The 25,036-nt window shown below is 37.9% G+C and overlaps 1 protein-coding gene across 1 annotated transcript in view; it reads right to left on the bottom strand.

The window, feature by feature from the left end:
* The window catches only part of zc3h3 (zinc finger CCCH-type containing 3), a 78,325-nt gene that overhangs the window by 28,423 nt on the left and 24,866 nt on the right, over nucleotides 1–25,036 (bottom strand). The window contains exons 4-5 of the mRNA XM_084129355.1: nucleotides 13,122–13,245; nucleotides 1,487–1,632 (exon numbers count right to left, since the gene is read on the bottom strand). Coding sequence (XP_083985481.1) covers nucleotides 1,487–1,632; nucleotides 13,122–13,245 — 270 coding nt within the window. The remainder of the gene's footprint in view (nucleotides 1–1,486; nucleotides 1,633–13,121; nucleotides 13,246–25,036) is intronic.

Raw genomic sequence — 25,036 nt, 5'->3', positions numbered from 1 at the left:
GTAAACGGATATTTCCTACTGACACACTACAAATAACTGGCTTAAAGGGACTATGTGTAGCTTTTTAGGTATTTTATTATCTAAAATCAATATTTTTATTAATAAATATGCCCTCAATGGTGTACAAATACCTATGCCAATGATCAGACTAATCCTCGTAAACGAAGAATTTATTATCTTTATATACATGGGACGGGTAGGTCCATGGAGGCTTCCATGTAGTTCCGCCATCTTGAAAAACTATAATAGCAGAGAGGGACAAAAAGTACTAGGCCAACGCGTTTCCACAGCGCGTTTTCATTCAGAACCAGCGTCACGTGACTGAAGCCAGCAGAAGCGGAGGAGCAGAGCAGAGAGAGGCGCTTGTCACTGCCGCGGCAAGTTTAAAAGGCTGCACTGTACGGTTATTTATACACCGTTCATGCATACATATGCTGAGTCACAGGATGAGTCCTCGTCACGAAAAAGTCCAAAATCGACCGTAAAAGGAAACGTGACCGGAGATTACAAAAACAAGGGTTAATGTCAGGATAGCTAATGCAGGAGAAAGCTTTCAAAAGAGACGCTGAAGTTGCCTGCTTTCTTCTCGACAGGTAAGTCAATGTTACGGTCTTAATTACAAGCTTTTTTTTCATTGCTTGGTTGTGTACTTTATTATATAGACAGTAGAACATTTATAGTTAAAAGTTAAACAGGCTCTTTGATGAATAGCAGCTATTGAGTAAAGTAACGTTAGAGAATGCGCTGATGATGATGATGATATCTAACAATGCACGTACTTCAAAAAATATAATGAGTAAAGAAGGCATTACTACTAATTACCATAGTTAATATTTTTCACAGTCAGTAATTCATACTGTAGCATTCTTTTTTTCGTTGTTTCAAGTTTCAGTTTGTTTTAAATAACAAACCTGTTCACCCGAAGAAAAACTCGAAGTGCTATTATAAGACATCCTGTCATAGCTTTTTGGTACATAACGGCTACCGTAGATGCAACGCGCATTTGAAAAAGTGAGGCGCTGGAGAGCATTAATGCAAAATACAATTTCACCACTAGATGGGAGAAATTCCTACACACAGTCCCTTTAAAACCATTTGTGTGTGTGTGTACTTAACTATATTTTGGGGACAAATCTGTATCCATAAGTGACCAAAACCTGACAAAATCTCCAAAAACCTTCCTTTAGGGACGTCCTCATTTGTAAATCTGGTTTAAAAATAATTAAAGGTTTTAATTAAACATGTAGTGTTGTGTGATGGGTAGGTTTAGGGGTAGGGTTAGTGTAAATTTTTACAGTATAAAAACCATTACGTCTATGAAATGTCCCCATTCAGATAGCAAGTAGTGTAAAGTAAGTAAGTAGCAAGTAAGTAGACGTGTGTGTGCGCGTGTGTGTGTGTGTGTGTGTGTGAAAATACTAACGTACCTAAGACTTTTGCACAGTACTATATATCTAAGCAGCAATGATCTCTGCAAAATGGTTACCTGGTCTACTGTTAGGTGTGGAGGTGGTTTGGGTGCGAGAGAGCTTATTGGCTGAGACTCTGTATAGGGCTCCGCCTATCCACCTCATGCTCCGCCCCCTCCACTGCCTTTCTGGACTAGTCCTTAGCCGATTCTGCAGGAGGATTCTGAATAAAAAGTTGCAAAAACAGAAAGACAAATGATGCAAAGGGATGACAGTAACATTTGCACCAATTATAATCCAAATTTCAAGTAATTTTTGTTTACTACAAGTTTGTTTACACACATTTTTATTATTTTATTTTTTCCCCTTTGGTACACTTATTACATATGCAGAGTTGGGGGCAGTAATTTTTTTTATGTTTTTGAAAGTCTCTTATGCTCACCAAGACTGCGTTTATTTTATCAAAAATATTAAATACAAAATATTATTACAATTTTAAATAACTTTTTTTTATTTTAATTCATTTTGAAATGTGATTTATTCCTGTGATGGCAAATCTGAATTTTCACATGAAATCACATAATCCTTCAGAAATCATTATAATATGCTGATTTCATGCTCAAGAAACATTTCTTATTATTATCAATGATGCATTTTTTTATGTAAAAAAAGTTTTTACTTCAAAACATCAAGGAAATTTTGATTTCTCACCATCTGCCTTCATTAAGAAACTTTGTTTAATTCTATTTCGCAAGAATCACGTCATTTCTGAACGCTAAATGAAGGCAGCAAGGCAGCTTTTCTTTTTTGCTCTAACCGTCCCTCCTTCAACACCCCTTTCTAATCTCATCCTCACCTTCCCAAACATACCCACACTCTCACGCGCTCTCTATCTCTCTCTCTCTTTCTCCTGGCTCCTGTGTCACAGCACTCTGGTAAATTGCTCCTTTAATGGAGGGGACGGCCGTGTGGAAATGGAAAGAATTGAAAAGAGGAGGAAATCATTGAGATAATTGCCAGGGCATGAGGCCAGAGCAGAGAGACTGCCCCCCAAACATACTCCTTGATGCTTCCTCTTCTTCTCAAACACACACACACACACACACACACACACACACACACACACACACACACACACACACACACACACACACACACACACAAGCACATATTCTCGTTTATTAAGAAATCTATGTGTAAAATGGAGAGAAACAAATAAAAATGCTTAAGACCTATAAAAGGTTAATCACTTCTAAAAATATGTTTTCTTTAATTATTATTTTTTTTTAATAGAAGTGTTCTAATGTTAATTCAATATAACATACTCCCTGCTATAAATAAAGAACTACACTTCTGTCAGTGCTACATGCTCAGTATCACACTCTGTATTATAGATCCAATACCATATAGTAGAGCTGCACGAATACATTTAGAATCACGATTCTCCCACAATTCTGAACAGACAACTAAACAAAATCACATGTAGTTTACTAGAGGTTCTGACAAAAAGTTAATTGCTACAATCTATTTAAAAATGTTTAATTAATTTGAATGAATTATTAAAAAGAAAAAACACTAAATAAATACTTATTTCATTACTGGATGAATCAGAGTTTTTGAATGAATCTCTTGAATGATTCAATGACAAATACATTTTTTTACAGTCACTTGTTATCACCACCACCTAGTGGCATAACAATGTGATGGTACAATTGTTTTTTGAAGCGCCAAGTTACTTTCAAAAGGTAGTTTGCTCTATTTTGATTGCTACTGTATATATCAGTGTTTATATCCAAACTATAAACTTTAGTTTTATCCCAGTACTTCTGTGATAACAATACTGTGAGGTTGAAAAGACTGAAGCTGTTTCATACCTATACATGACAACTGCTCTATCAGTGGCATCGCCAATGCAGATTTGAATGTTCCGGCGTGATTTTGTCAAAGGTTTAATAGACATAGCTGAATCGCTGTCATTTAGAAAAAAATAAAAAATGCGGGGGTGTTTGAATCGAGATCGCAACCTTTTAATGATTAATCGTGCCGCTCTACCATATAGTCTTTTCCACCTTTCAAAGTATATATTTGAGACTGATTGTGGGAGAAGTTGTATGTGAAGGAGTGTATGAGAGTAGCAACTCTGTATTAGGAGACATGAACTTTAGTACAAAACGTTTCGAGAGCCCAACAGCAAATCACCTGCAACATCAATCTACACCCAATACAAGAGCTTCAACTACACAATCTATTGCCTCGGCCAATATGTCCAACCCCAGCCCACACGTACAGCACAGCACCAACATTGAGCCCGAGCACTCCTACACACACAGAAACCATCACTGCTTCAATACAAACACACAGTGATAACCAAAAGGCCCCATAAACTGCAATGTAATAGTAAAAATTGTATGATATCGCTAACTAGATTTTTTAATATACTGCTAAATGTGCATTAAAAAAAAGAATAAAAATGAAATTAATTAAAAATGAATTTTAAATTAATATATATATATATATATATATACATATATATATATATATATATATATATATTAAAATATATATATATATTCATTCCTGGCTATGTCTACTTTCAGTTGTTTTGCACCAACTTCCACAGAAGTGAGGATCGTTATACCCGAGACGAAATCATTCAATGTAGCAGGACGAGTTAAGAGACAAAGTATCATACTTAAAGTAATAGTTCACCTAAAAATTTTAATTATGCCATCAATATTTGTGTTACTCCAAATCCATAAGAATTTAGTTTATCTTTGAAACACAAATGAGGATATTTTGAGGATACTACTTTCGCTCCATTGAAAGTCAATTTCACCAAAACTTTGACACTTTAATAAGTTCATAAATACATCGTAAAAGTAATCCATATAAATTGTGTGGCCATATTCAAGTCTTCTGTAGAGGCACGATTGGTTTATATTATTCACATTTAAATGTTGATCAATGCAGATACATACAACACATCAAATATGGTAAACGGAAGATCTAATGTCCATCTTTGACATGCAAGAACCAATGAGGTTTGTTCTTGCATGTCGAGCATGTACTGTCAAGCTTCCGTTTACCATATTTGATGGAAGAATTTTCATTTTTGGGTGAACTGAAGAATTTTGACATTGTGATATTTAATACTTCCAATAAAAATGACAGTCTTCTCTCTGGTGACGTATGCAAGACTTTTTTTTAACCATTTAGTCCGTTTAAATCCCACCCCTGCAAGCTTGCGTTTATCTGCATCCACCTTTGAGACCAACGCCTACATCTGTCCAATCAACAACTCATGCAATAGAACCAAGTCCCCGTCCTACATTTTTTATTTTTCAATAATCCATTACACTCGTCACGTCACAATATAGATATACACACGTCACGATATAGAAGAAAAGATCTATCGCTACTTCTATTGCATTGCGACTTTAAAAGGAAAAACGAAAATTCTGATGACCTGTGAATGACTTGACTTGAAATTAAATGACTTTAATGAAAACCTGAATGACTTTCTATCTTCTGTGGAACACAGAAGATATTTTGAATAATGTTGATAAGAAAATTGTTTCAGTTCCCATTGACTTCTATAGTACAATGGAAGCCTACTGCACACGCAAAGACACAAGATCAAAGTGTAGGGCATCTACATCCTTTTAGTTGTAAGAGCATATGTCGCACATACATCATAACCCACACAGGTCCACAACGGCTTAGTGACAGCAGCCATGGGAGCCATAATGAGGTGTAATGGGAGAACAGTTACTGCCCTCACTTGGGCTCAGGCAGGGCACCCAAGAGCCATAATGGAGCCTAATGTAGCCATGACATGGACATGGAACATGCAAGGCAGTTAACCCCAGTCTTAGTGAGCCTGTGAGACAAATGGATAAAATATTTAAGGCCTTAACTCGGAAGCAGAGTACATGTATAGCATGTAAATGTTCTTCCGCTAGGCTTTTTTTAAGATGGAGCGAGAGGGAAGCTGTAAACACAAGTTGCCTCGTGACCTCTTGGGTCTCTCGTTTTTAACTCTGGAAAAGATGGAAATAAAAGTAAGGAAGCAAAGAGAAGAGCTCCATCACCCTTAGAGCTCTCAGCCAGTTGTCCTTGACCCTATAACGCCAATACATTATCTTCAGCCAACCGGCACTCTTTAAATCACAGGTCGCCACAATATACGTACCTTTAGTTGCTGTTCTGGTATCAGTTATGTTTGTGTTTCCGGTTACCGCAGTAACTCAGACTAGAAGGCGTAAGAGCTGATCCGATATCAGAGGCAGAGTGAACCGGCCGTGCTAAAACACGGGGTCTGGAGGGACATATCACGTTGTCCCATGTATCACTTGAATGGCAGTAGGGAATTATTTTTATGGGACACACGATGGGTTGTAATTGCACTGTTAGAGTAGGACGTGATTTAGCATTTGGGGGCTCTGACCCTGAGGCTATGATATAAAAAGGTCTTTGTGCTCTTCCTGAGGGTCTGCTAGGATAAAAGAGAGGAGAAGTTTTTACAGGTTTTTTTTTTTTTTTTTTTTTTTTACAGGTGCACTGTATTCCGGGACCTTTTGAGTCACAAATACTAAGAAAGGAGAATTACTTGAACCTACATAAAAAAAAAAAAAAAAACATGTTAGACCAACAGAATTCCCCCATATGTTGTCCCAACTAGTCAAACAGTTGTCTGAACAAAGAATTTGGAAATAAACATTATTGCTAAAAGGGTTTGAGTCCCCATCATGCATTGCGGCATGAATAAATGATGTGGTTAGTGTTATAGGATTGTTGTATTGCTGTTTGCTGACTTTTGCTTATACTTTGTCGTTTTGTCATAATTTGTTATTTGTTATGTTGTGATGTTAAGAGCTCATTTTTACATTTCCTGATAGTTACGGTACTTTAGAGTGAAGCCTTCTATGCAACCTTCTAAAACTTGATATATTTGCTTTGCAAGGTGAAAGCGCTTTTAGATACAAAGAAAACATTTCGTGGCTGAATGAGTCATTTTGCATTTAGCGTTCGACTGTTAATTACGCACATTTTTAAGACAATGGTTGAGGAGATCTAAAAATCTGAATGCATCAAAATGCACTGAATTAAGTTCTCTCAACAATACATTTATTAGCGTGCTCATGATAAGAAGGCATGAAATGCAAAAAAGTACCGGATATGCTGATGATGACCCATCCCTCGAGGGGCCGGAGCGAATCTGTGTTTTTGTCCCTTTAATTCATTCTGTCAAAATAAATGCTTTTACAGCAACCATCTCTGAGGCATCATGATTTTTATCACTCCCACTAGACACAAATCTCTGTTTTGCTAGTATGTGGCATATTTAGGGGGCACAGTAAGCAACCATCAGCAAGGATGAGCGCTGGGGACTTACACCTGTGTCAAGACAAAAGCACATCAGTGAATGTGACGGTCAGGAGAAGAATGCATATGCTGGCCAAACAATTAGAGTGTATTCACGTCAATTAAGTTAAAACCTTTTAACTGTAAGAAAGGTTCTACTCACAAAAAAAATAGTCGTCGATCACCAGGCCGCTTTCGATTATACAGACTATTCCGCGTTCTCACATGAGAGTATGTGCATGCATGTACAATATAGTATGTGTGTCTTGAAGTGTTTTCGACCGCAGGACGAGCGCAGATGAAGGAGAGAGCGAATCAGCACTCCGGCAGGGTGATTAACGATGTGACTTTTGTTTTGGTGACGGGGAGGAATTCACAGGCCGCACGGGCATTCACAATAATGCTTGTCTTGTCTATTTGGCTGCAGAGAAAGCATTAGTAAGCTCATCCTGAAGAATAGACAAAAAGAGTTACCCTTGAAATGAGCTAGCTGGTTTCACTTAACCAATTTTCCTTGTGTAAATGAGTTTTTTGCCTGTAGCAAAGTAGATAATGAGGGGAAAACTTAAGTGATAACCATATTAAAGACTATTAGAGAGGGAAAACATTTAAAACGTTTGGAAAAAATCAACAGCTTAAGGGCAAACAAGTGGTCATGGACTGAGGGACATAAGGTAAATTAGACATTTGTCATCATCAGGGTGGGAAATTAAGTTTGCCACCATCCAAATGTGTCTGATGTGGGTATTTTTGCCTATTCCACCAGCCACTGTTATGGGTGGCACATTTCAGATTGGACTATGACAATAAATGCTCTTGCTTAGTATCAGTGATGCACACTTGTAGAAGTAACACATTTGATTGCATCTTGAAAAACGTGAAATGAATAGCTATTGTGGCACAAGTCTTACTGACTGTTTGGATTTTGAGTGCCGTTTGCAGGTAATGAACACTTTGTGCACAGCACTGTCAATAAACAACAAACTAACAAACAAAAAACCCTTAACTAGCTTCAGCATAGCGGTACTACAGATATTGTTGGCTCTTGTATGAGAAAATGATTGTAATCCTTCTCATTTATAAATTGATTTATAATAAATTAACATTTGCTTAGTTTTCAAATGTTTGGGGTCAGAAATATATATTTTTAAGTTGTTAACACTTTTCAGCAATAATGCATTATAATACTTTTTTACTGTTAATTTTTAGCCTTGGTGATGGGCATAAAAGACTTTTAAAAGACATTTAAAAATGTTTGAATGGTAGACACATAGGATAAACAAAAAAAGTTTTTAAAAATAAATAAAAAATAAAATTGGCCATTCACTAGCCACTGTGGCTGGTAAGTATAAACGGTTTAGGGTATTTCCCACCCTGGTCATCATCAACTTTTGTATCAATTACATCCATTCCTCCAGGCTCATGCTCTGTTTTATACCTCATAATACACAAGGCAATACTGTAACTTTCAAACATTTCTGGGTGTTAATTCCTGAGCTCTTACGCTCTATTGCTCTATATCTTGTCCTTTAGTACTCTCAATTCTCCTGTTCTCCCTCATGCTCCCCTCCCTTCTCTCCCTGGATGGGTGGATGAGATGAATGGAGAGGTGGTGAAGAAGAGGAGAGGGGAGCAGCGCTGCAGCATGTCCTGTGCTGATCAATACCAGAGCACTAAACCTGATGAGGGCCACGCCGGCCACTCCACCCACACTGAGAGAGTGCATGACCATATGTGTGAGAGTGCGTCGAACAGAGAAAATAAAAGCTAAATGTTATTATTGTTTTTTTTGTTTCTCAGGTGTGAACGGTGTTAGAGTTCAAGGAAACATCAGGAAGAAATGTGGCTTCATACATTGCACAATAAATAAATGAATGTGTGTTCTAAAAAAAAAAAAAATGTCTTCAAAAATAAGGGTCGCACAAATAATCTGAACAAATAATTGAGATTATGATTTTGGCTGCTTTGATTATCGGTGTCATTGCTCGCTTTCTGTGTGTAATTGATTCCAATAAATAAAACAGCAATAAATTATAGCATTTTAATCAATCAATTCGTTTTCAATCATTACGTTTTTAAAATTAATTAATAAAATGTAGCCTACATTAAATAATTAAAACTTGATTGATTAAAATGCTATAATTTATTGCTGTTCTATTTATATTATTTATATATTTATATTGAATAAATAAAATTGATATCAATATGAATAATTATTGTCAACAATATTAATATTTATAAAAAAATAGAAATATTAATAAAATATCAAATTCATATTTGTGATTACAATATGAAGAGACATCAATATCACAAGTATTTTATTTGAATGTATCTTTAATATAATATAATATAATATAATATAATATAATATAATATAATATAATATAATATAATATAATATAATATAATATAATATAATATAATACAATTCAAGCAATATAATGGAGAAATGGCTGCTTAAAATTTGCTTTGCCATCACAGAAAAAAAAAAACATTTTATGTATAAATGCTTTATGAATGCAGCCTTGGTAAACATGAGAATTCTTTAAAAAACATACAAAATTATTAATCGATTTCAATAATATAATATGATTTAATAATACTGATAATTGATATTACATTAATCATTATTGATATCAACAACATTAATATTAATATAATAATATTTTAATATTTTTTAAAGTATTTTATTTTAATGTAAATTTTATTAATACATTTCAATATGATATTACCATTGATATGATTTGAGTCATTATTAATATTAATAGCAATGTTAATAAAATATAAATTCAGGTTATTAAAATTCAAGAGAAATAATCGACAATTATGATTTTTGTCATAATGCATCCCTATACATCCCTTGTATCTTAAGTGGTGGTACGGTGGGCCACATCCAAAGAGAAAAACAAACTCTACACTTACACTCAAAAAAAGAAAAAGGAGAAAGACAAAAATCCAGAAAAGAAAGAACAAAACAGAGAGTGTGTAATGGGGGAGGGCAGTTTATATGCGTGCGTGTGTGCATATGTGTGTGTGTGTGTGCGCACACAGACTCATGTAATTTACGCCCAGGCGTCCATGCTTTACGGCTTTCTTAATTCAACTCCAGCTACTATTAATGTAGTTAATGTTAAGATTATATCTATTTTCTGGTGGCTGCCGGGGATTTACGAGGGCCTTTCCTCCCCCACCCGGTCCCCTCAAACACTCAATCACCAGACACAGCCGCACTGCTGACTACACACACCCACCGCTCTCCAGCTCGCTGCGCCGGACGCTGGGTCACTGCACGGAAGGGTGAGGGGCTAAAGAGCCCCGCGTCTGTCTGCTCATGTGTGAGAAGGAGAGCGGCTCTGCTCTTCTCCTGCTTGAGCTCAGGCTTGGTGGACTGTGATCGGCCATCTGTGTGCGTGTTTGTTAACTAAAAAAAGCCACAACACCAAGAGTCTCTCTTCATTAAGTAAAGCATGCTGTGTAGCAGCATCACAGGTTCAATTCCCTGGGAGAGCATGTACTGGCAAACTGAACAACTTGAATGCACAGTGAGTCGCTTTGGATAAAAGCGTATATGTAATGTCTGCCAAATGTGTAAATGTAATAAGAACATGGCAGATGGCCATACTCTAAAATACTCTAAAAATAAGCATCACCAATGAATGAATGAAAGAGAGATGGATCGTTAAAAATCGTCCCTTATCTTCTCACCCCCCACGCTATCTCTCTCTCTCCTTATTTCCCTCTCTCTTGTAATATTTCACAATGCGTCACAGAGGTTCAAATTGAAAATCCCTTGATGAATCAATATTTATTGCAGGCAGCTAAATGAATGGCGGTAAGTCACCGCAGCTCAAAGGCAGTCTGAAGCAAAGCGCGCATCTCACAAAATCTGCATTACACAAATGAAGCCCTACAAACACACACTCGTTTACCCATTAAAATCCCAAGAGCACTGCCCCAGCAAATCTAAATGACATAAATGAAGTATCAACGACCTGCACACAAAGTTGCACAAATTGCCCATGCTGCATATTTTAGTTTCTAAAATACTATTTTAGATTTTAGTGTAAAATTTGGACACATGTAAAAAGTGTACAGTATTTTGAAAATGCTGTGACTGGTCACAATTTTCTGATTAGTGTCTTTTTACCACTGTTAATCACCTTTAAGAGAGCGACTACAAACATTTGTAAATTATTTTTTGCAGCAAACTTTCAGTGATCTGCAAAATTATGTTCAAATGAGTCTCTCAATTAATATGAGGGTGTAAAATCTACTTACTATATACTACACAGTTTTTTAGTAGCTCTTCCACAAAGCAATTAGGCTACACTTTCAGTATAATATTCATTAGTTTCTTAGGAAGTGTAATGTAATGTAAAGTGTTTTCTCACAAATGAATTATAGATTCATCTGAAAAGAGCTAGAAACTCAATCACACCAACAAAAAATATATCTAAATCCAAACTATACAGAAACAGAGTAGAATACTTGTGTGCAGGCCACTGAGGTCAAAATGTCAGCATCTTTTCAATAATGAGCTCGGATGAGAGTCTGACCTGCAGATCTGTTAATCATCTATTTGAAGACCAGCTGTTAGACGTCTGTCGGCCAAAATGTTCTCAACTGCCATGTGATGACTACATATACAGTACCCGTAGTTTTACTAAATCATGCACATGTATGTTTCCTTAGCAGGATTATTGTCATTTAAAATTCAATAAAAAAAAATCATGTTTTTATTATCTCTGAGCAATCATGTCCAACCTAAATGAGAGCAAACACATAAGGGACTTATCCTCAAGAAACTATTATCAGCTCGTACGATGTGAGCAGGGATCACTACATTACTAGATTTAAAACCCATGGACATAAACAGATCAGCTCTCCCAACTTCCTCTCTCTTCATTAACACAAAGTTACAGCTGCTTAAGCAGCCAATCAGATATTCAGAGTGACATCAAGCACCGATATGGCTTGAAAGGAGCTACCCACTCAAGGCAGTGTAAAGCAATCCTCACTAAGGCAGAACAGACCAGAAAGACAGTAAAAGAGAGCAAGAGAGATAAAAGAGAAGGTTATTTTGTTTAATGTGGCACCCTTCTTAACATATAACACCTATAATCCACAGTCTCATTTTTTTATACTTGGCTAAGCCAGGGCCACACAGCAGGGGGATTTATGAAGATCATTTTAACTCTGTAGATAAGAGGGGGAATAAAAAATTTACACCCATACGCATGAGTGCTTCATTTACACCCTTAAGTGAATAGGATTTCTCAGTGGCCTCCTATCAGACAAAAGCTAATGCCATACAGACACAGCAGTGACCCATCTTCCTTCTCTGTCTTTCTATAAAGCATTCACAATCTAGAAGCTTTCCAAGCTGTCTTAATTTTGCTTTAAAGTCTCGTACTCAGATTCTCTATATACTTCAGTCATGTCGGACCCTTTTCACAATGGCAACGTTAATGCAAGGTTTTCTACTACCATTAGTTAAATCAGTTTTCATTATGAAAAAGAGTAATAAACGAAATCTATAATTAAATTGACTCCCTCAAATTTTCAGGACTCACAACCAAGTTTTGAAAGAGAGTCTGGTAAACCTGTGCTGTGAGAACTAGTCACCTCATATAGTGCAGCAGCAAGACACCCTCTTTCGCAAACAAAGAAAGTTTGCCATTTGAATCAGAACCTGTTCTTCTTCCATGAGCACCACTGTATCAACATGTCTAAGGCATGTATGCAAACTGTTATGCCACAGCTCTCTCACACAGAACAGGTTCTGCATTTCACTGCGCTCCATTGTTTTTCTATGTAAAAATGTGTTAGACGGACATCTTTGATCGTTGCAGTCGTTTCTCGTTCTAAACATGTTATATGTATATAAAAAAATATTATTTCAAGGCACCATTGGCCATTAAAAGCCTGTCTCAGTGACTACCCACATGTACACATGAGCATCCCGTATTACATCTTTATGGTGTAATATTATGGTTCCAGTAATAGATTACCATGACGAGCGGCACCTTCTCTCTGTCATTATCAGCGGTGATGAGGCAGTTAGTTATGGTTCTGTGTGGCGTTATTAAGGGCCAGGCGGTTATTTAATCTTTTATTAGGCACTGAGACACTGATAAAAACATTGAATGTCAACAGAGAGGTTTTAATCAGTCTGGTAATTGGTTGTGCCGGACTGAGATTGCGAGTGGGATGCACGCACAAGTGCAAACGCAAAATTTATGATGGGATACAGTCATTGAAATGAGCCTTGTTGAGGAGGAGACAAACAGGAAGTGGATCAAGTGCTGATCATTTCCACCTCCACCAGAAAAGCACCCAATCACTTACCTGGTAGAATGTACTCTCTTGACCCTGAAGGATTGGATTGTATGCGCTCTGCGTGTGTCGATCTTGTAGCGTGTTTTGATGACCCGATGTGATGCCGGGCTTCGCACTGACGAAGAGGTGGGGCCTGCAAAGGAACAGACAAATCATGGAAGGGAATTAATGGTTGACATGTCACTTCGCTGATCAATAATGCTTAATCACCTAATGATGCTCGCATAAGCTATAACTGAGTCATTAGTTAGCCAGCCTGTGGTTTGCACAAACTCCAGTTAGAGATAGATACTTTTTACATTTTACACAAACACACACACACACACGTACACACGCACGCGCACACACATTATCACCAGATGCTTTAACACCTACATGTAGTATAAACATGTTTGGTATCTGGATAACTTGCATGTGAAAATTGCCTGGATTCACTTTTATCATGAAAATACAATTAAGTGCAAGACGTGCAGCGCCAATCTGCCATTTACATAAGATTATAATGAGAACACTATTGTAAATGAATGTTGCAAATTATTTGTGCTTTAGTTGCCCAAGTTTCAGCGCATTCATGTCCTTTTGTGCATATGTGAGTTTTAATATTACTTTTATGTAAGCTCAAATGTAATGCCCGACATTATTGACTAAGATTGGGTTATTTGGTTATTTGTGCAGATACAAGTTGTAATATTACTTTTAAACAACACAACACTACAAAAGCAAATAGACCCCACTATAATCAGTAATGCTGTCCAACACTTGACAAGACACGGAAATCACAGACACTAAACTGATGCCCCGTTTGCACAACTTCGGACATCGACATTCGCTTTGTTGCGTCTAGGGGGCCCAGCAGAAAAAGTTTGGGAACCACTGGGTTAAGGGTCACCAAATGTGATTTGGTCATTGAAATTTCATGATAATACTAGGTGTAAAGGGAGCCATTAATATACATAAAAATACGGCACTGAACACAGAGGCGCAGAGGGTGTCATCTAAACTGGCTCTGTGAGGTCTGAGTCTTCCTACTCTACGGGACACACACATTTAGACATACACCCACAGGCGCACACAAACTCTTCCTCTGGCAGGTGCGCTCCTTAATAAGCCGCACATGGAAAAATGACTGAATAACAAAGGCTGAATTTTTATCAGCCTAATAAATCATATCCGTCTCTCCACCCCAACCCTTCTTTCTCCCTCCCTCTAAGTCTTATTCCTTATATCATTTCACAGATCCATCAGAGAGGCGGAGGAAAGGATGTGCGGGAGAGAATAAGTGTGGCTTTTATTTATTTATTTCTGTATTCATTTATCCATCATGTTGCTTTATGAGTGGCTGGGTTGAAGTGACATGCATGTATGGGGGCTGAGTAAAAGATGGACTCGGCATGGCAGCTTTCCCTCTTTGTCGCTGTACACAAGAGGTAAAAACACCAAAGATTTATTCCCAGCAGCTACAATTTAGCATGTTAGACAAGCCAACAGGAGAATGGAATTACTTAAAGATCTTAAGAAAATCAGAGAGGGTTAGTGGAGGAAAAAGACAAAGCAGAAAGGCTTTGGCTGAAACTTTAATTTAATCATTTACAACTGCTTACAAAAAGGTTGTATTTGTTAACAGATGGTATTTACTTTAAAACTAATTATAGGGAATGCAGATTTAGCAAGAGTTAAATTAAACATAAATTCTCAGTTGTGCTCCTTTAATGTGTCTCAGAATAAGAACACTTGAATGAAAGAAGAAATGAAGTAATGAAGGAAGAAAGGAAGGAATGATAGAGGAAAGGCATGAAGGAAGAAAGAAAAGAGAGGAATACAAAAAGGGATGGAAGGAAGAAAACTAATGTAGAGGGAAGGGAAAAAGGAAGGAAGGAAGGAAAATGAAAGGACAAGAAAGGAGGGATGTTAAAAGAAAGGAATGAATGAATGAATGAATGAATGAATGAATGAATGAATGAATGAATGAACGGGAATTAAAGGAAGAAACGGAAGGTAGGAAAAAATGAAAAAGAAAGAAAGATAGGCCGGAAGGAATGAAGGTAAAGATGAATGGGCAGGAAAAAAAGACAATATGAATAAGGACAAGCAAATACAAATGTATTGTTTTTGATAATATTCCTTTACCTGGTTATTTGAACAGTTACTCTTCCTCTGGTCTTTATAATGGCCATTCCATAATGTTACAATAGAAACTCACATTTCCTGTACCAATAGAAAACCTTCCTCCCCCTATTTTTCCCTGTCTTCTACTCCAGGGTGCCCCTCTCCATTTATCACCGAACCCATAAACACACACACACACACACACACACACACACACACGCCGGGGAATTCATCTTCGACAAACATTTACCAATGATCAAATCTCTGCACAATATGGCCTAAAAATAGAGCACAGCAGAGGTATGTGTCCGACAGTACAACTGTGTGTAATATGGAGGACCATTTATGAGTGTTTATGTGTGCTTTATGTGAAGGAGTGTTTGAGTTGTGGAGTATATGACCAGACTGCATAAGTGAGGGAGCAAACACACGTGTGGGCCTCTGTCAAGGGGTCGTGTATGTGAGGCTGCGAGATTAGTTGTCTGGCTCAAAGTCACTTTTTCACACACCTCTCATCTGTACCACCGATGTCGGACCTGCCTGTGTCCCGGCAGATGACAAATACGGCTTGTCAGAGAGCTTGTGTCTTACACAGCCAGCCGTATACTACGCACTTCACTGTATTGTTCCACCTTACCTATTGTTTAATGATAGCGCCGCAGAATTGATGCCGCCCATGTCTTTGAGAGCATGTGTGCGGCCGGTTTAGTCTAGAATTGCACGCTAGGTACCAAAGCTGAGGCTATGGTCCCTGTCAGGACACTTTATTGATGTGTGTACTCGCAAGTGTGTGTGGTAAAGGCCTGTCAGTGGCCTATTAGAGGGAAGATTGAGACTCCACTCGGCACAGACTCACTCAACCAACACAACCTGCTGGGCTTTACAATCAGGCCTGGGGACTCATCCATCGCCTGCTGACACACCGGCCCCGCACCCGCGGCTCCTCAGACGGCCGATTATTTACTCAACTCACTTCGGCTTCAGCGCTGCGAGCTCACACCTTTATCTATCCCTCTCTGTCACATGCACAGACTCATTTTTCTGACAGGTTCCCATGTTATTTTTCTGTCTACTCTCTGGACTTTATGTTGGGCTGCTTGGGATAACTGAGTGGTGATGTTAACGTTAACAAACTCTCTCTCTCTCTATATATATATATATATATATATATATATATATATATATATATATATATATAATTTTTTTTTTTTTTTTTTTTTTTTTTTTTTTTTTGGGAAAAGCACATCTGCATACACCCAATTAGAGGTTTGGTAGTCACCAATTTTAAGGTGGCCGTCTAGTTCAGTTTTCCCAGATGTGGGAAGGGATGGAATGCTAAGTAAGGTAGGTATATAGGTAAGAAGGAAGGAAATGATGGAAGACATTTAGATAGGTTTAAGGGGGGAAAATGAGGAAAGAAATGAAGGAAGAACAAGAAAGGAGTGAATTAAGAAAGATAAAGATAAAGAAATTAGGTAGGTAGATAGATAAGTATCTGGGAAGGAAAGAAGGATTTATGGTAGGAAATAAAAGTAGTATGGAACAAAAGAGAAAGGGGCAGTCAAAGTTGTTCTTCGGTTGACCCGAGTTCGAGTCCTGTTTTGTGGTCCTTTTCGATCTTGTCCCATTCTCTCTTTCCCACTATCAACTCTCTCTCTCTCTCTCCAAATAAAGATTGAAACAGCAAAAATATGTGTTTAAAAAAAAGGTTGGAAAGGAAGAAAGACTGGAAGAAAAGGAAATACAGACTTTCGAGCTGCACTACTTGTCCTAACATGTTCTCTGGAACTGAAATGGAGATACATATAGTGTGACAACTGCTATAGTATTTATTTCACACTTCTGGAATGTTCCCTCTACTCCTCATCAAATGTTATGACAGGGCAGCAGTGACACCCTGCATCCTCTTAGGGATTATCAAGATGTGTCATCTCATGTTCTCTGATCCCGTCTCCAAATTTGACAACTAATTCCGTTTAACAGCAGTCCGATTCTTTACCGTTCCATCTCTGTCACATCATTAATCTCATTATTGACAGCGCGAGATACCCCTCCTGCTTCTGCAGCAATCCCCCAGGGTCTCATCCTCTGATTCCCAGTGGGATGGCACAGCTGCCATTAAATGCTTCTCTGGTAAACCAGCAACACTTAACACTGCTATCAAACTAGTGTTAAGGCAGTGCAGAATCTTGTGGGACAAAACAAGTGTAGCCGAAGTGGAGTGTGGCATAGCTACGGAATGCTCTTGCCAGGGACTGGATCAAAGGGAATTGGGAGTTGTTGATTACTGCATGTAAGGATGATTTAGGGGTGGGAATTGTTGTCTGTGTAGTTAGATTATCTTAGCTTGTTTGTTTTTTTTGTTTGATTGATTTTTTTTGTTTTTTCCAGTATTAGTTTTTTGTGATATTGAACTTGGTGACAAGAATTAAGAAATTTCAATGGTATCAAATGTTGATGATATAAAAACCTTTTTAAAGCAAAATTCACTATATTGTGATATATATTGTTATTGTGAATTGAAATTACTCATTTCATGATATAAGATTATGATGGGTCATAATGCCCCTAGTCTGATTGTATTCTGCATGCCTATCTTTTTCTTCCAAACAATTTCGTCAATGATTCTAAGTGTTATGGGACAGCTGTTTAACAGGCATTGCTGAAACCATATGTGAAGGCAGTGCCATTGTATCATATTTGGCAACCAAAATAAGGCCAAATGGAGAGAAGGGGATGAAGTTGAACTCCCCATTTCAAGGTCCTGGAAAGAAAAATAATGGGTTAATAATATAGATATAATATAATAGATATAATATATATAATATATAAGTTGAAAGCGGCCATTTGTAACTTGATTGTGCAAGGCTTCCAGTATTATTTCCATATTTTCAATTAACAATCATTTGTAGCACAAGTAGTTACTGCACTTTGTTATTTTTAACCTATAACGTCTAATGAATCTGAAGTCTCAGCTTCACTGAAAACAGCTTATTTCCATGTTTGCAAAATAAGGTGGAAACCTCACTAGTCTGCGTTCTGCTCAGGTTCACGAACAGTCTGCATGACATAATTGCTTCATCAGCACAGGCCTGATTTCCACGCACTGTGGGTCTTATTCACTAACCATGGGTACACACAAATTTGTGCTTGAAATCTGTGTTCAAATGATTTCACAAACAAATCATGAATCAAAAATGTAGTAATGACTGAAACCACATACAGTATACGCAAAAAAACACTTACTCTGGGTGGCCTTATAAATGTGCCAATATGAAATTTTATTGATGTATATTTTAGCATAAACGGTAAAAGAGTTTTTGCTGCAAATATCCTCTGAACAAAAAAAATGCATGTGCTACAGCTGGCTAATTAGAGGTTTGTAATCTGGGTCTGTATAAAAGGTGTTTATTGTGTTTGAAACTGTTTTGAGGATGGCACACTTGGCATTGCTTGAGGATCTTGATGCACATGCTCTCAGACGAGAGTGCATCTTTAGAGTATGTCATATATTGCTGAGAGTAATGAAAGACTGTAAAAAGGAAAGGCTCTGTGGAAAGCCCTATTATGGAGATGGTTTGGGTGTGTTTTATGCAAATGACTAACCTCTGTACACACGGTCGCTCATTTCAAATGGTCCAAATTCATTAATATTAGAACGAGAATAAGAACAAACTCATGTGTATGCAAACATTTCTGTGAGGAGTTCTTCTGTGCAGCCTTGTTTGCTTACATACCAGATTTAGGGACACTCCCAGACATAATGGGAATCTGGCTGCATTAGAGTTGTATTTCTATGAATACCAATAATCCATACAATTATTAGTGAATGAGACCCACTGTCTGCATGCAACCCAATTTGTGTCTGCACGGACTTGAGCACAAACAGTGCATAGGCAAGTGATTTGAGGACTCAAAAACAAAGGTCCACGCTTTTTACACGCTGAACACATCCATCTGTGCTGCTGACTGTAAATGGATTGTACTTGGGCACTCAACTGGGTAACACTTTATTTTGATAGTCCGTTTGTTGAGACTTTACTAGTTATTAGTAGCCATTCAGTAGCTTGTCAACAGTGCATCAGTTGACATTCAACAACACTGTTTCAACTGACAAGTAACATACGTTCAACTGACTGCCTATATAGACTATAAGGTACAATTCAAGTGTTAATCTACAGATTTTACGAAAAAGTGCCTGTTGACTGTCAATATTATTTTGCAACAGGTTATTAACCAATTGGCGACTAACTTTCAATTGTCAACTAACTTTCTGTAGATTGAGTACCAACAACTCAAGATCAATCTGTCAGTTAAAAGTCAACAGTCATGTCAGCATATGAAGTACTGTATATCCTACTCAAGGGGTCTCATATGCATCAAATTAATGATTATTTTAGCTGATTTAAAACTGTTTTTAAAAAATTGTTAACCATTTGTAGATAATCTGTTGATAGTCAACTAAAGATTAGATCTGTTGCTTGTCAACAAATAAATTGTTTATGATCAGTAGACTATTAATAGACATTATCCACTAAGTGTTAGTAGATACATTTTAGGGCTATCTAATTAAAGTGAAAAACAGTTTATATCAGTAGAAAGTCTATAACCTATCAACAGATTGAAAACATACTTTTTTTGTACGTTTGGATAGATGCTGAAACGTATGATACAGACATGTCTGCAACGTAGAATTATTACGAATTCACAGCTACAAAACGTTTACGAATCACAAAGAACTGTATCATCCCTTATACTGTTTTATAGATAAATGTAAGTTCCCTTAACCCTAAGTTACTCCCAAACCTAAATATAAATTACTCGTTTTATACAGAATATAAAAAGAATAAAACACTTTATGGACAGAGATGTGTAGGGAAATGCCAGTTTTATTAATAGCATTAAAATATATTTTGAGCCACTAACATTAATCCTACTCCTGCCCCTAAACCTACCCATAACCATTTCTTAAAACTATGCAGGCTAAAATTATGAAGAAAAACAACAGATGTGTAACTGTTAATCATAATAATGTATTGCGAAAATGTAAATCGGTACCAAAAGTCGCTCAAATGACGATGTGTTGCAGTCCTCTCTGGCAGTATATAATAGTTTTGTATAAGGGACAGAGCAGAATTTAAGTTATTAATCCATGAAAATGTTAACCCAGTTTCCCTCTGCGTGAAGACGGCGCGCGCGCTTCTGCATTTAAATGTTGTTTCAACTGAAACACGGCATGCTGCAATCTGTGACGAAGCAGGCGAGAGCCAATGAGCGTTTGATATCACTGCCGTAAAACATGTCGTTACGCTTCTTGAGGGCGCAATTTTTGAATTTAAATTCATCACAAGCGCGGGATTTGACATTTACGGTCGCTGCTGAGAATGGAGATGGAGATCGCTGGATGTGGATGAAGGGCTGAATTTGGATCTGTTTCTTGCTTGCGTATGGATTATAAAGATTTGGATTACATCTAACGTTACGTTAGCTAATAAAGATTATGTATTTTGTTAATTTATATTGTGTTTTGGTGTATTATGGTTCTACAGGAGAAAACGCCTTTTGTGTCTCACCGTAACGTTAAATAAACTAAATGTTACAAAATGGTTAAACGATTAATGAAGGTATTGTTAAGGGTTTAAACTATAGTCTTGTCTGTTAATCCTCCGAAGCGAGTTTGCAGCAGGAACAGAGATTATTTCTTAAATGAGTAACTGTTATAACGTTAAACTGCATTTAATAAATGCGATTTTCTGTAAAACTTACTGTCATGAAAGGCTAAATGTATTAATTAATAATTATTCTTATTTGTTGTTTATAACTTTTGATCTTGGCCTCGGGCATTTGAAATGATGAAGACTATTGAGAGTTTTCTCATTTGGAATGATTTTTTCCCCCACATAATCAGATGGTTCAGATGTGATCGTGATATCCTAGTAAATAATGGGTTGTATTATTATTATTTTTTTTTTTAATAAAAGTGATTTTTTTTTTTTCTCTGATGTGCTGGCCATAGTGTTTGTTCTACTTCAGTCAGGTTAGGTATGCAATCTGTTGATAGGTTATAGACTTTCTACTGATATAAACTCTTTTTCACTTTAATTAGATAGTCCTAAAATATATCTACTAACGCTTAGTTGTGAATGTCTATTAATAGTCTACTGATCATAAACAATTTCTTTGTTGACAAGCAACAAATAGCCTAAGCAACTACATGTAATCTTTAGTTGACTATCAACAGATTATCTACAAATGGTTAAAACATTTTTTAAAACAGTTTTAAATCAGCTAAAATAATTATTAATTTGATGCACATGAGACCCCTTGTAGGATATACAGTATCATATACTTAATATGCTGACATGACTGTTGACATTTAACTGACAGATTGATCTTGAGTTGTTGGCACTCAATCTACAGAAAGTTAGTTGACAATTGAAAGTTAGTCGCCAATTGGTTAATAACCTGTTGCAAAATAATATTGACAGTCAACAGGCACTTTTTCGTAAAATCTGTAGATTAACACTTGAATTGTACCTTATAGTCTATATAGGCAGTCAGTTGAACGTATGTTACTTGTCAGTTGAAACAGTGTTGTTGAATGTCAACTGATGCACTGTTGACAAGCTACTGAATGGCTACTAATAACTAGTAAATTCTCAACAAACGGACTATCAAAATAAAGTGTTACCCTCAACGGTGCACTAGACAGAGTGGAAGAGAGAAAACTAAGTATACCCAGGTCTTTACAGTTCTTTTAATTAATAGGAAAACATGCTGTGAGAAGTGACCTTAGGTGTGCTAAATTGGCAGATTCCCATTATGTCTACGAGAGTCCCTAAATCTGGTATGCAAGCAATCAAGACTGCACAATATGGTGACATTTGCTCTCTTAGGATGGGTGTGAGGAATTGTGTGACAGAAAGAGTCAGTGTACGACTGGAGGGAGGCTTTGCACTCCAACCCAAAATACCAAGATGCTTCTTTTCAATCCTGGCACAAACTACAGAGCTCATCTGAATGTATACGTATGTGGCTCTTAGGTAAGGTGTGCCAACAAAGATCTTTGCCCACCTCTGAGAGCTGTTGTTCAGCCAAGTGTTTATCCATGTGTAATGGATGGAATGTGACTTTGGGAAGTTTGAAGGTACAGAAATATAAAAAGAGCCCTCTGAGGCTCAGAGGATCCTCTAATGCAGAAAGCGAGATGGGCAGCAAGACTGTTGATTAACTTTGGAAAGAGAGTACAAGAAGAACCTCCTCACCATGTACCATGGACGGCTCCATGGTGCCATACCAGTCAAAATCAGGAGAGGCTCAAGTGTCACACACAAGGCCAGACCTCATCAGTCATTGGTGTGATGCTATCGTCACGGAAACCAACACCACATTAACACACATAAATACTCACCCTGCTTCCACATCAACTGAGGACTTGACCCAAGATGGCTGGGACTAATAAGAGCAACAAGATCTGCACTGAGCATCCCTGGCTGCTTATAAAGCCAGAAATGGACAGTTGACAGTTATAATTCACACGCCTGTTGTAATTTTACTGTGCGTTAACATTTAGGGTGTACTCACACTAGGCACGGTTGCCATGAACCGGGCCCGAGTACGATTGTCCCCCCTCCCCACTCCCCCTCTGGCCTGCACTCACATAGGGTTTCAGCATTCGTGCCGGAGCACGCTTACGTCATTATGGTGCGACGGTTTCGGGATAAACAGGAAGAGCGGCGCTCTCACTGAACACAATGGAGTCCATCGCTCTGTTTACTTTGTGGATAATTTTGAGTCGTTTGGTCCACGGTGGTCCACAGCCCTCTCACAGCCTGTTGTTAAACAGATCTATCGCCTTTGTGGCACGAAAATTTTCACGTAATCGTGCTGCTCGTATGAGGAGGTTTGCAAGGTACCAGCTGAAGTGCAGCAAGGACTTTGCAGCTTTGATTACGGACTACAGATTCCCGCAAAACCGTGACGTCACGCGTCCTGTTCCGTGCTCCAGCACGGTTAGCGCTCACACTGCATGCGAACCGCGCCCGAGTCCAACTGAACCGTGCTCTGGCCCACCTCTTCCAAGCAGGCCAGGGCCGGCTAATCGAGCCGCGCCCGGGCACGGTTCGGAGCACTCACACTAGTCAAACGAACCGCGCTTTGGTGGTCAAACGCACTCGGGCACGGTTCAAACTGGCTAGTGTGAGTACACCCTTAAGTTACTTTTGGACTCTGCTAGAAGCCTCTCATAGGCCGTCAACACCATAGAGCCCACATCATGGAAATGCTTCCATATTGCTAATGTTTAGGCTACTCCTTTGGGATTCCAGCATTGCTTTCTCTCTACATTCATGACGCTGTGTGTCACTGCTGGTTAGAGACAGGAAAAACTTGAATGCGTTATGACACCAGTTTCCTTGTATACTGTACTGTTTTCATCCAGTTGTAGCATTAAAAGGTATGAATAAGAGATGAGAGGAAAGCATTACGACCTTGCCCTTTGCCTGAGAGCACTGCACTCCTATCAAAACAAAACTGTTAAATAAGCCATATGTTTGTAGGGATGCTGTATTCATTTAAAGAGAAATGTACTGTGATGATAATTTCTGATAATCATTTCAGGGACTTTTTGTTTAAGGGTCAATGACAAATAAAAATGTCTATGATAAAGAAGAAAAAAACCCCTTTAAACTCTAGTTTAAAATGCACTCTTAAGCGGGTCGCACACCGGACGCGCAGCTCAGCGCCGCGCCACGCCACGTCTAGGACAACTCTCACCTGAAAATCCGATAACATCAGCAATTTTCTGATTTCTGTAAATAAATATAAAACTCAATGTATATTGCAGCACAGGGTGAAGTCCGTATATACATTAACTACGATTTGAGACACATAATGTAAATTTAATATAAAACTATGTAAATGGCGCTCTGTGGCGCGGCAGGATTTTGAACACGGTCCTGAGCCGTTGCTGGGCGCCGCGGACAGACGCCGCCGGTGTGTGTACTCTCATAGAGAATAATGTGTTCGAATTTAAAAGACGTGGTGCTGCGCGGCGCGGCGCTGAGCTGCGCGTCCGGTGTGCGACCCCCTTTATACTCTTTGTATTCATGTTGTTTTGATGTTTAAAAAAAAAAAAAAAAAAGGTTTACTGTAACTAGCAAGTAAAAAAGTAATAACATTGTCTTTTCACCTTGAGCACATCAATTTACACAACGTAATCTTTATTATTCTTATAAAGACATTTATCAAGGTAAAAAAAGAAAAGAAACATGTCATTGACCCATAACCTTATTTATCAAAATCAGATGGAGTCCCATGAGACTCACATTTCAAGGAAGTGCCTCAGGGCTGTTACTAAGGTCAGAAGAAACAAGTGTTTGTCAGTTAAGCCAAAGATTTAAAAAGTAACACCTTTATGGCATGTGTCTATTGCACAGGGGTAATTGTGAAGGTTAAGTGCCCTGGGACCCAGCACACATTAAAGCACTTGGGATCTGAAACACTGCCCATCACAGCTGAGAGCTGTATATCTTTTGAGGGATTGAGGCATGTTTATAAAAACATGTAAGCATGAGTGTCTAAAGGAGAGACAAAAATAGGGATAACAAATTTAGAAGACATAAGGTTAGACTACAAATCCACGGGTGTGATTATGCCATGTGCTGACAACAGAACTGCATATATTCACAGAATGGACATTGGTTACATACATGTGTGCATTTATGTTGTGTACACGTCCTCTGTGGTGACAGAACAAATAAACTTGACTGATGCATTCTGGGTTTAGAGAGTATATCCACTGAGAGCAGAAGACGCTC

The sequence above is a fragment of the Abramis brama genome, assembly GCF_963993115.1.
Source record: "Abramis brama genome assembly, chromosome: 11".
In the NCBI taxonomy this organism is placed as follows: Eukaryota; Metazoa; Chordata; class Actinopteri; order Cypriniformes; family Leuciscidae; genus Abramis; species Abramis brama.
The sequence above is the reverse complement of the archived record's forward strand: the minus strand, read 5'-3'. Positions and strand labels throughout refer to the sequence as shown.